Raw genomic sequence first — 12,911 nt, 5'->3', positions numbered from 1 at the left:
TTTATTAACCAAATCTTATTCAAAATGGAACAAAAAAAAACTAGTTATTCTGATTAAGAAATAAAAAACTCAGTTGTGCTCATTTTGAACTTTTTTTCAAATGTTGCACAGCTGATGCAATTGAAAGCATAATTACAGAATTTTACCGTTTATTTTTGAGAAGCTTCTGTTTTTAAATGATTTATGATAGCTTTTAACTAAAAACGTAGGAAATCTCACGTGTTTTTGCTCTTTTGTATTAAAACAAAAAAAAATTAAGAAATTGCCTAGAGACGTTGAAGATTCAGTTGTGAACTTAACTGAAAATGGATGTTCGACACGAATGATATCCGAAAAGTTAAAAATCAGTCAATCCGTAGTTATTCGTGTGCAAAAAAGGCGCAACGCTGTACCCAAATTACAAAGAAGTGGAATTTTGACTGATGCAGATGCCAGGCTTATGATGCAAAAAAGTGATACCACGGAACGGATACCATGAAACCCCCGTCAGGGTCACCCAAAAGGGTATTCCAAAGTCCGGACCACCGGCACCGACTGATGCTGCAGTTCTCGTACCTGCGACACCAAAACCCTTACAGGTGATTCCTTCATCGAAACATATATTTGTTTCTCGGCTTGCCCCTGATATTTCACAGATTGATATCTCGGCTTATATCAAAGCCAAAACAAAAGCCGATATAAAGCCGGAGGACATAACTAAATTTAAATATTGAATATTGATTGAATATTGAAATATTGATTATACACGACGCACGTCTTCTTTCAAGATTCGTGTGCCCGCGCTGATGTTCAAGACGATTTGTTCTTCCAGTTTTTGGCCAGAGAATCTTTTCGTCCAAGAACATCAGCCTAGTTCCGTAATGAAAAAAGTTATAAAACCAGTGGGAGTGAGACTTCCCAATATCGGAACCACTGACCAACCCTCCACCTCTTCTTTGGCCACTAACCCAAAAAAATAGTATCGTCACTAACACTTACCTATCAGAACACTAGGGGGCTCCGTAGAAAACTCCCTAAACTATATTCTGATAGTTCTTCCTTTGCATCCCACATTATAGCCTTTACAGAAACTTGGTTAATGCCGGAGATCTATAGCTCCGAAGTTTTTCCAAGTAAGTACACCACTTTTAGACGGGATCGACCTCAGCGAAGGGGGTGGTGGAGTCCTCATTTCGGTAGACTCTACTCTTGCTTCTAAAGAGGTGAAATCCCAAGAGTTTGGTGACATAGAATTTATTTGCGTTAAAATCACTATGTCCGTGAAATCTTTATACATTACATGTTCATATATACCGCCTATGTCTGAACCGCCCACATATTGGCAGCATTTGTCCGCTATTCGATACGTCTCTAATCTTATGACGGATCGTGACCAACTCGTAGCGGTGGGCGACTTTAATATCCCAGAATTAAAGTGGTCCAACGTCGACAACTCACCATCTTTGTCACTTATCACTCACCATGACTTCACTGCGGGCATGTTTGACATGTCCCTAGGTCAGATTAACCATGTTAGACATTCGTTAGGTCGGCTTTTAGACTTATGTTTTGTATATGATCCTGATGGTACCGCTCTCTCCAGAGCTTTTCCCCTTTCAACCCCAGAGGATCCATATCACCCCACGCTGGAGGTCTCTATCGAAACTATTCCTGGTATCCATCAGATGTCTCTATGCGTGGCAAACAAGATTCGCTGCTTCCGTAAAGCTGATTTTTAGAAACTTACATACGATTGGTCCGATATTCTGGCATGCACTGATCTTAACGTCAGTTTAGAAAATATTTACTGTACTTTAAATAAATTTTTTGACCCCTGTGTGTCATGGAAATATCCGTCCGCTTCAACAAATCCTCCTTGGTATACAAGGTGCCTCACTAACCTAAATATTAAATATTAAAAATAGGCTCTTACTAAAATACAAAAAAACCTGCAGTAGTGTCGATGTTTCAAGATACCTACTAGCTCGGTCGAATTTTACCGTGCATAACGCGGCATGTTATACGAATTGCTGCTGCCGGATACAATTTACTCTGGATCCAAAGCAGTTTTATAATTTTGTAAACACTAAGCGTAAACACGTATCTTTTTCAACCCTGCTTACGTTTGAAAATGCCTCTGCGACCTCTGATCAGGCCATTGCCGATCTATTCAGAATTTTTTCAAACAACTTATTCTCCGCCTAAATTGACAGATCAGCCTTACGCATATAACATTCAAGCAGCAAATCTTATTTTCTGTCCGTTTTTTCCGTTAAAATACTGCCCCAGGGCTCTGTGCAAACCCCTTCTAAGATTTTTCAACTTATCTTTGGAAACCTCGATTTTTCCCCTTAAGTGGAAGGAATCATTCATAATTCCCCTACATAAAAAAGGGACCAAGTCCAAGGCTGCCAACTACAGAGGCATCTTTAAGTTGTCGGCAATTTCAAAGTTATTTGAAAAATTAATTACCCCTCATTTGCAACACCTTTGCTCTTCGATTATACCTCCTTGTCAGCATGGCTTTATTAAGCGTCGCTCCACCACCACAAACTAATTGGAGTTGACATCCTTTGTCGTAATTGGCTTTTGTAAGGGATATCAAACTGATGTAGTTTACACAGACTTCAACAAAGCATTTGATTCAGTTAATGACTCACTCTTGTTGAGAAAACTGAATATGCTGGGTTTTCTTAAAGACCTCTTAACGTGGACCTCCAGCTACCTAGATGGAAGGACACAAAGAGTCTTATTTAAAAACATACAGTCCCGTCTGGTCCGTGCTACATCTGGCGTCCCTCAAGAAAGTCATCTTATGTATGCAGTATGAAGACTCTCTAGTTCTTATGTATGCAGATGATGTAAAGCTTTGTCTTCAGTACAAATCCATCTCTGCCCAATGCAGTCTTCAGTCTGACCTTGATAACTTTCAAAAATGGTGTTTGGATCTAAAATGGATCTTATACTTAATGGAACAAAATGCAAGCATATGTCTTTTTATCGATCTTGCCCTCTGTAAGCTACTTATTATATTAATGGGATGCCTTAGAAAAATTAACCCAGGTTAATGATCTCTGCATCCTATTAGACATCAAACTTAAATTTGCCGACCATATTTCCTTACTGGTTAATAAGGCTAAAGGAGTCCTTGGTTTTATTAAAAGGGTGTCAAAAGAATTTAATGATCCCTATATAACCAAAACATTATTCATTTCTTTGGTCCGTCCTATACTGGAGTACGGTTCATGTGTCTGGAGTCCCCCATATGGAGTACATAAGGACCGGATAGAATCCGTACAAAAGAACTTTTTAATATTTGCACTTAGAGGTCTATACTGGGATGCAAATCTTCAGCTTCCATCCTACAGTAGTAAATTTTTACTTATAAACTTACCTAGCTTAACAAATCGTAGGACAATGCTCGGTGTAGTTTTTCTGCAAAACCTTAAAAACGGGGATGTAGATAGCCAGCATTTACTAACACGTTTAAAATTTAACATTCCTAATAGAAGGACTCGAAACTTTAGTCCTCTGTTCCTTAGCCATTGTAGTTCGACATATGCACTGCATGACCCTTTTAGGGTATTATGTTTAAACTACAATGATCTCTACTTTATTACATCTCTTTCCTGTCCCTCTAATTTAAAATATAGAATTTAAAATTTCCTTACTAACTCCTCTAGCTTAACAAATTTCAAATAGCTTAATATGTACTAACAAATCGTTTCTCGAGCGCCCCTCGGTCGTCTGGGCCTCTAAACTTTATGATGAATACAGGAATGCTAGCTGATGCTCTTATTGATGCACAAGCCATTTCCAAATTCTGAAAGACCGCGAAAAAAATTAAAAAAGAGAAAAATTGTAGACCCAAGGTTGCATCCGCAGCCATAGGTAAGCCCGTCAGCCAGTGGACAGCGTGTCGAGCACTTAGCCGCATTGGATACATCTCAGAAGTTAAAAAAAAGAAACCGGCCTTGTCCGACAAAAATATAAAAGCTCGATTAAAATTTGCGAGAGCTCATAAAAATTGGAATCTGGACGAATGGAAAAAAGTTATATGGTCTGATGAATCTAAATTCAATCGTTACCAGTCGGATGGTACACAATATTGTTGGAAGAAACCTGATTAGTCGCTGCAGAGACGCCACGTACAAGAAACTGTGAAAAATGAAGGAGGAAATGAAATTGTCTGGAGCTGTTTTACTTGGTGGAGCGTCGGACCAATTAAAAAAATATATGGAATTAAGAAGAAGGAAGACTACCTCAATATTCTGCCAACCCATCTTTGCGATTTTGTTGACAAATGTGCATATAAGGAGAGTGACATCACATTCCAACAAGATGGGGACCCAAAGCACACGTCCAAAATCGTTAAAGAATGGATCGCAAAACAGCGTTTCAATTTAATGCTCTGATCTCAATCCTATCGAAAATTTATGGTCGATAGTAAAAAGACGATTGGAACTCTACGAATCGGTACCAGTAAACCAGCATGAGTTGTGGCAACGAGTCCAGTAAGAATGGAGAGCTATTCTAAAAGAAATCATTGAAAATTTGGTAAAAAGTATGCCAGATCGCATAGATAGCCTTATAATAATAGGGTCTTTGGACCAAGGGTCTTTGGACCAAGTATTAAAAAGAAGCGTTTGCGGAAAAGTGTTTAAAATGAGCATAATTGAGTACATGCGAGTTTTTTTTGTTTTTTATTTCTTAATGAGACCAACTAGTTTTTTTTTTATATTTTGCATAAGATTTTGTTAATAAATATTCAAAAAAAAAAAACAAAAAAAATGTGGGTTCATTTACTACAGTAATAACATTTTTAGGTAACCCCAAAGTCAATAGTTGCAAACATGTACTCAGACTTGCACGCCACTGTATATATGTCCCTTAGACATCGAATGAGGTTATGAATAAGACACTTAATAAGACACTAAATAGGACACTAAATAAGACAAAACACTTATGTGTAATGTACAGTGTGTTTTGAATAAAACTATAGAATCACTTTATTGTTTGAAACTGCGTATAAAACTGCGTTATTTGCCACCTGCTACTATTTGCCAACAAGAAAGGAAAGCTAACTTCGGGTGGAGCCAAAGTTTATACACCCTTGCAGTTAAAACCGGATATATATCGCAAACATCGGATATAGTTGACCGATCCTTATAAGGATATCATAATAAAACCAATTCTTTACAATAAAATATCTAAAAAAAAATGTCCCAAACTTCTATCTTCACAAACACGAAAGTTGGCTCATTTCCGATCGTTCAGTTATATGACAGCTATAAGATATAGTCGACTGATCGTAATTTGGTAGGTCGGGTTATCTGACCAAAAATATAATCTGTACTAAGTTCCAGCTTTCTATCTTCAAAAGCACGAAAGTTGGGTCATTTCCGATCGTTCAGTTAAATGGCCATAGGATATAGTCGGCCGGTCCTTTTTAAATTTGGCATATCTTAATATTTTTTCAAAAATAGCTCTCCTGTAAAGTTTAAATCCGACTTATATTTTACTACTGCGTGCAAAGAAAAGAAGGATGTGTGCAAAGTTTATGTCGATAGCTTTAAAAGTGAGAGACTAGTTCGCGTAGAAACCGACAGACAGACGGAAATGTTTATATCAACTCAGGAGGTGATCCTGATCAAGAATGTATATACTTTATAGCGTCGGAGATGTCTCCTTTACTGCGTTGCACACTTTTGATCAAAAATATAATACTCTCTGCAAGGGTATAATTATGATCGCCCTCTCCCAGGCAGATAGCTGTATCCGCCCCTGACAGCTAAGGATATTGTCAGGACCAACAGAAAACAAGAAAGGAAAGCTAACTTCGGGCGGAGCCGAAGTTTATATACCCTTGCAGTTAAAACCGGATATATATCGCAAACATCGGATATAGTTGGCCGATCCTTATGGGAATAGGAATATATAATCCAATTTATTACAATACAAAATCTAAAAAAAGTCCCAAACTTCTATCTTCAAAAATACGAAAGTTGATATTTCTACCAAATACCATTTCCGATCGTTCAGTTATATGGCAGCTATGGGATATAGTCGGCCGATCCTAATGAAATTTGGTAGGTTGGATCAACTTACCAAGAATTAAATCTGTACTAAGTTCCAGCTTTTTATCTTCAAAAACACGAAAGTTGGGTCATTTCCGATCGTTCAGTTATATGGCAGCTATAGGATATAGTCGGCCGATCCTTATGAAATTTGGCATGTCGTATATTGCCAAAAATAGCTCTCATGTCAAATTTGAACTCTCTAACTCTAAAAACACCAAAGTTATACCATTTCCGATCAATCAGTTATATGGCAGCTATAGGATATAGTCGACCGATCCGGGCCGTTCCGACTTATATACTGCGTGCAAAGGAAAGAAGGGTGTGTGCAAAGTTTCAAGTCGGTAGACTTAAAACTGAGAGACAATGATAGTTTGCGTAGAAACAGACAGACGGACAGACGGACAGACGGACATGCTCATATCAACTCAGGAGGTGATCCTGATCAAGAATATATATACTTTATAGGGTCGGAGATGTCTCCTTCACTGCGTTGCACACTTTTGACCAAAATTATAATACCCTCTGCAAGGGTATAATGAGAAAATGAATATCCATTGTTGAGAAAGTCTTGAACACATTATGATATTGAAATTTTGACAAATAAATGTTTTTTATGTATGGTAATTTAAAGAAGATAAGGGCATTTGTCATTCTTATAATATAATAATAATAAATTTTTTGAATGAATGCAAGGAAATTAGCAATACTCACAAATTTTTTATAATAAAAATATATAAACAACCTCCCGAACTGAGCTTCAGGAGAAGGTAAAGAAAGAATGTGGTGTAACCCAAGAAACAGACGCTGAACCACAAACTATCAAAAACGATAGACAAGCTTAACATAACAGTAGTGGATAATTGTTTTAAATAAATAAGTCCCACAAAATTAGCTCAATGAGCAACGATCAAATAACCAAAGAAACGGCTTACGAAATAGAAAAATAGAAAAAAAACAACTCGGCTCTTCTGACCGCTGATAGCCTAAGGGCGCGTCATGGAGCTCGCAATGTAAAACCAAAGATTATAAAGTACATAGATGGGACATCAGGGCCCAAAACGGTCATTTTTTTTCGTCGAGCTTGTTGGTGAGGGGGGAACGCACATGCATACGATTCTATTTTTAGAACTCTTAACATGTATCCATCAACAAAAATGTGAGCCTTTGTATGTATGTGTGACTGCTCGCAGGACGGCGTAAAAAGGTTTTGGCTTCCAAATTTCAATTTCAATTTCTCGTTTCTGTTTTCAATGCTCCGATGTTAGTAAAACAAATAGTTTTTTAAATCGATGCGGATCAAGAAAGGGTTGTAGCGTAATGCATAGAGTAGTTACTCTATGTGTAATTTTTCTTTGTTCAAATCCCCGTAAAGCCTTTGAACTTTTTCTTTTATTTATTTTTCTTTAATTGTAATATTTTTTTTTAATTTTACAATTGTAAAATTGTTTTATTCTTCATTATGTCCCGTTAATAAAATGCTAATAAAATTTCAAGGGAGTCCTTCCGGCATTTTGTCATCCGACACGTCCGTCACTTATTTTTACAACAATTGTAATAGAATGCAATTAAAAATAATAATAATAACGTAAAAATTAAAATTAAAAAAAGTAAAGTAAAGTATGAAAGTAAATATAAAAAGAATCATAAAACTAACACTTTATCAAAATTGAAACAACCGCCCGCTAATGAAATCGAACCCAGAACCCCATGAATAAGGACCGCGCACTATCCATCTAGGCTACCCTCGAAGTTGATTTTATAATACTTAAAATTGGTGTTAAAGGAGGCGCTAGAATGCATACCAAAAACAGAGCTGACGAGTAAGGATAGTAAAAGATATTTCTGATCTCTTCACTCTTACATTGGTTCGATTACAACGTTTCAAACTTTCATCTTTCCAAAGATGTTACGATCTAAAAATATAATTCTCTCTTTCCCTCTCTCATCTGCCAGCCGTTTGTCATGGAACCCACTCTCAAATGTTTTCATTATTACAGCGGGTTCCACTACGAACTGAGACAATGTTAAAGTGATTTTACAATTTTGTATTTTTTTTTATTGGATTATAAATTTAGGAAAACACATTAAAAAAATAATAATAAAATATAAATAGATTTAAAATTAAAAATGGAAAAAAATGCAAAAAAATGGATGTCCCGAGCCTTTACCACTCGGCTATTCCTCATTCGTTGTCGCGCGAAAAATTTTTCAAACTTAACTTGTCGCGCAATGGAACCCGCTCGTTCCAGCGGGTTCCAGCTGGAAGCCGCCATAGAAAATTTGTCTTTGTATGAGATGTCCCATCTATGTACTTTATAATCTCTGGTAAAACTCTCCCTCCAATTTTCACATCAGCAAAAAGCAGTGCTACAATTTCTGCAACCACAGCAACAACCACTACAATTCAAAATACCGCGACGTCAACGACTTCAGCGAGTACAAAAACAACAACTTTGGAAAGTACCAATGTGGCCCCGGCCACATAGACTGAAATGGATCGCTACATCCAAATTAAGCACATGCTTAGCCCGCACAATAATCCGGCAGGCAATAAAACAAAAATAACCGCGTCCAGAAGTTCGACGAAGATCCACTAGTAACAGGTTTCTCCTACTGGCGGAGGTTGAGAAAAACCAACCAGCCCAAGGCACCGCAAAAAAACCCAAACCCCCTCCAACCGAATTGCGGCGTTGATCGGGAACGGGAACAACTTTCATGTTGTCCCGCTTATCAAAGGGAACATCCATGAAACAAAGGTGCAAACCAAGACTGAAGAGCACTTTCGAATTGTGTCCAAATATTTAGACAGTGCTCAGAAAAACTATTACGCGCTTCAGCTGAAAAGCTGTAAGGGCCTACAAGTGGTAGTAAAGGGAATCGAACCCGATGTTACCGCCGCGGAAATAAAACCCGCCCTTAAAAAAAAGGGCTTCGCCGCCAAGAATGTTATTAACATTGTAAATAAAGATAAAAAGCCACAACCCCTCTTCAAGGTCGAGCTCGAGCCAGAAAGCAGGTCGCTGAAGAAGAACGAAGTCCACCCAATCTACAACGTGTAATATCTTTTTCATCAGAAAATCATAAAGCCGCATAAAAGCAACGGTCGAGTCCAGTGGCCAGACGGACTGTCCGTCTGTTCGTTATATCAACTCAGGAGGTGATCGTGATCAAGAATATATATACTTACTTTATAGGGTCGGAGATGTCTCCTTTACTGCGTTGCTCACTTTTGGACAAAATTTTAATACCCTCTGCAAGGGTATAAATAACTGATTGCTTATTAGCCACTGATGTGCTGATATCCTGTGTATGCATTTTTTTCACGAAATACTGTTCATGCAATGTTTAATCTACGCCACATATTTTTTTGCCTATCTATGAAATTGGAAATTGAAACAGAGATTGATTATCAATAATGATTATGATTTTCATCCAACTAGAGACTAGTTCACCTAAAAACACAGACAGACACAAACACACAGACAAAAGGACAAGCTTCATCAGGAGGTGAGCCTTATCAAGAATATATATTCTTTCAACCAAAATTATAATATCCCCTCAGGTATATAAAAAGAGTAAAAAATAACTCCAGATGTGGCATAATTTTAATGGGAATGTACAATTTTAAATATAATTCTTTGTATCTGGGTAGCTAGGTAGGTAGCTGAAATTTGAAAATCCACATAGACTATAAAAAACCTCAAAAGATGTGGTTTACACAAAATAAGTGAGGTATTAAATGATACAAAAGACACTTTGTGTCTGTGTAAACCAAATAAGTTTCAAATCTGTCTTGGGATGTAAACTACAATGGATATAAACTCCAACACATAAATACGTGTTGGGGAAGCGACGCTATATGAGAACATGCTGAACTGATGAACGGAAAAATCTACATTTTTGTACAAAAATGTGGCAAATGAAGAGTGATTAATTTTCGAAATAACGTTGGAATTGGTAAAAAATTTAGAAATGCTTCTGTAGGTAGAACAATTACATTCAATTAATTGGTAATTTGGTGATTAAGTCGGCTACGGGCTGACCAGAGGCAGCAAATGATATTTCAATCTTATGCATGAGAAAAAGTTTTACGGGTAATTACAAAGTTTTATAACTGTCCTGAGATAACAGGGAATCCGGCAATGGCGAATATAAATCTTATAATATTATAATGGTTAGAAACTGGGAGCTATTAAAAATTTTGAGAAATCTATATTGCCCCAAATTACATCGCGGCATGCAACAATATTGGACCAATAAAATATTTCAATTTTTTTTTTTTTTTTTTTTTTTTAAAACATTTAAAAAAAAAAAATTTAAAAAAAAAAAAAAAAAAAAAGTTAAATTTTATGGTAGTCGCCGGAATTGTTCTGAACCATTTGAACATGAACGGGCGGTTAGAAGATGGGGTGAATATGGAAAATATGGGATATGGGCCTAGACTATATACAATAATTTACAGTTATTTACATTAGTTTGCAAAATTATTGCAAATATTTCAATTAAGCTATTAAAATTATCACTTCAACGTGAATGTCACCCTTTTGGAAACAGTAAATGCTAAGTTAGGAACGCAGGGAGACGACTGATTGACCCCAGATATGGAATAGGTCAAAACCTCAAAGGATTCGCAAATAGAGAGAGTTTTGTTAGTTTCTTTTTTTATTTTTCTTTGAACTTACTGGGATTCGTAAGCGGCACTATGGAGGTTTACGGAGTCATTAAAATGAATTGTCATAACTAGATTCTAAATCGGTTTTGAGCCTTGAAGGCCCCGAGCTTACAACGGTCTTTTACACAGATCCCAAAATTTTTTAATATTTGCTCTACATTCAGCATATGTTCTGCAAACAACGGAAAATTATTGAATAAATCAAAAATATATTTTGCTGACTTGTTGCGTTTTTTCGGTAAACTTTCTTTCGCTTCCGCAACCTTTAAAACCTTTTTTAAGGTCCTAAATAATTTCATTCTCAACGGACTCTACGCTTCGCCATGTGCAGAAGTTTGATTCTCTCCCCAATACACTCTCACTTTTTTTTTGCCTTCTTCGTGCGTACTCCTGTTCTAAATTACATATGGTTAAGTTGGGTACTGGAAAACAGTTATTCAGTTATTGAAACATTGAAAAAGTATTTTTATTTGTTTTCTTTTTTTTAGATTATTTGATTTAAAACCGTATTCAAAGCAATTGCAACCTAAGCTTCGGAACGTAAAGACTATCGATATTTCAAAATCTTTAGAAATTAATAAAGGTAATTATTTTTCGGGCACAGAAGAAGATATGGAGCCTTTAGCAAAAAATACGATTGTTGAAGTGAGTTAAATGTTACCATGTCCCAATGACTTTTAATTTCGCTTAATTTACTTTTTAGAGTGAAAAAACTATCATAACCGAAGTGGAGTACGTATCCCGATACAATGAAGAAATAAAGAATCAACTCTTGAATGATTCAAACAGTGATTCCGGACTTTCGAATGGAAGCTTTCATGAATATTCCAAAGAAACGTCTTTAGAAAAAGGTGGAACTAGTACGAATATTGTTGATAGATTTCTGACAGTATTTAAAACTGATGAAGTTCGTTTTCTTGAAGATGCAACTTGTTTGGATTCGGATTTAAGCAAGGTTTCAGAAAGTCAAGATACTTTTGGATTAAAATCGCATTTAAATAACCAAGGACCAAAATCTTTTTCTAGATTAGAATTAGGTATTGATTTATGTAATAAGCGAGACGAAATTGTGGTAAGTTCTGAAAGTGAATATTCTGAATCTGGAGGTGATTCTATTCACAAACAACGATTAAAACCAATGCTTCGAGTAGATCAATTAGCTAATGAAACCAGAGATGCTCAAAAAAATGAAAGTGACAGAATTCGGCGACTTGAAAAAAAAAATAATTTGCTTTCTAAAGCAATGAAGACCCATTTTAAATTAACACATAAATCTGATCTTATTTTGGACTACATTGGAAAAACTAAAACTTTTATTAAAGTAGACCGAAACATAGTTAAACATTTAAAGTCCCATCAGAAAGATGGCGTAAAATTTATGTATGATTCATGTTATGGTGGCGTAGATTTGACTCATAAAAATTCGGGATCCGGATGTGTCTTAGCTCACTGTATGGGGCTAGGAAAAACTCTTCAGGTATATGATAATAACACTTATTAAAAAGAAATTATTATTCTAATAAATTAATTTTTTAGCTAATTGCTTTGCTGAACACTGTTATTTCTTATAAAGAATTAAATACTTCGAAAATATTAATTCTTTGTCCTAAGAGTACAGTTATGAACTGGGCTGACGAATTCGAACACTGGATATGTCCATTAAAAGATAGTAAGAAAGTAAAGGTTTTTATATTTCCGGATTCATGGTAAGTATGATATTTTATTATTCATTTTTTGGGTTTAGAATATTAAACAAAAATTATTTTGTGATGAAACTATTGTATAAAGCAGAACAATAAAAAATGTTCCGTATTAGTATTGTAAAGTTATTGCTATATACGACCATTTTTTTAGCAACACATCTCAAAAAAAAATTGATATTAAAGTAAAAATTGAATCATCTGTTTGTTTTTTTGAAGCATCACAAGTTATGCACTGAGTAACGACATGGTTAAATTTTTATTCGCAACGGTCTTTATTATAAAGATGATGTTTTGTAAGATGCATTATGCTTGCTTACGTTCCTAAATTCAAATAATAAGCCCCATATTCAAGGTGTTTATGTTTCTTACATTTATGCTAATGTAATTAGGCGGGACGGCGAGAATAATAATGCGAGCACGGCTCAACGCTTTAAAAAAAAATCGGAGCGACCGAGATCGAAGCGTGAGTTTTCGATC

General features: G+C 35.9%; 1 protein-coding gene across 14 annotated transcripts in view; it reads left to right on the top strand.

Moving 5' to 3' along the window:
* Positions 1-12,911, top strand: part of LOC108124158 (transcriptional regulator ATRX homolog) — a 289,518-nt gene that overhangs the window by 59,001 nt on the left and 217,606 nt on the right. For 12 of the 14 annotated variants that reach the window (XM_070278796.1, XM_070278795.1, XM_070278801.1 and 9 more), the window contains 3 exons: positions 11,220-11,376; positions 11,435-12,208; positions 12,268-12,437. The exons of 1 other annotated variant lie outside the window; for it this stretch is intronic. In XM_070278796.1, coding sequence (XP_070134897.1) covers positions 11,220-11,376; positions 11,435-12,208; positions 12,268-12,437 — 1,101 coding nt within the window. The remainder of the gene's footprint in view (positions 1-11,219; positions 11,377-11,434; positions 12,209-12,267; positions 12,438-12,911) is intronic. One more of the 14 variants, XM_070278803.1, reaches the window with a different exon arrangement.

This window comes from Drosophila bipectinata, chromosome 2R (genome assembly GCF_030179905.1).
Source record: "Drosophila bipectinata strain 14024-0381.07 chromosome 2R, DbipHiC1v2, whole genome shotgun sequence".
In the NCBI taxonomy this organism is placed as follows: domain Eukaryota; kingdom Metazoa; phylum Arthropoda; class Insecta; order Diptera; family Drosophilidae; genus Drosophila; species Drosophila bipectinata.
This window is presented reverse-complemented; position numbering and strand designations above follow the sequence as displayed.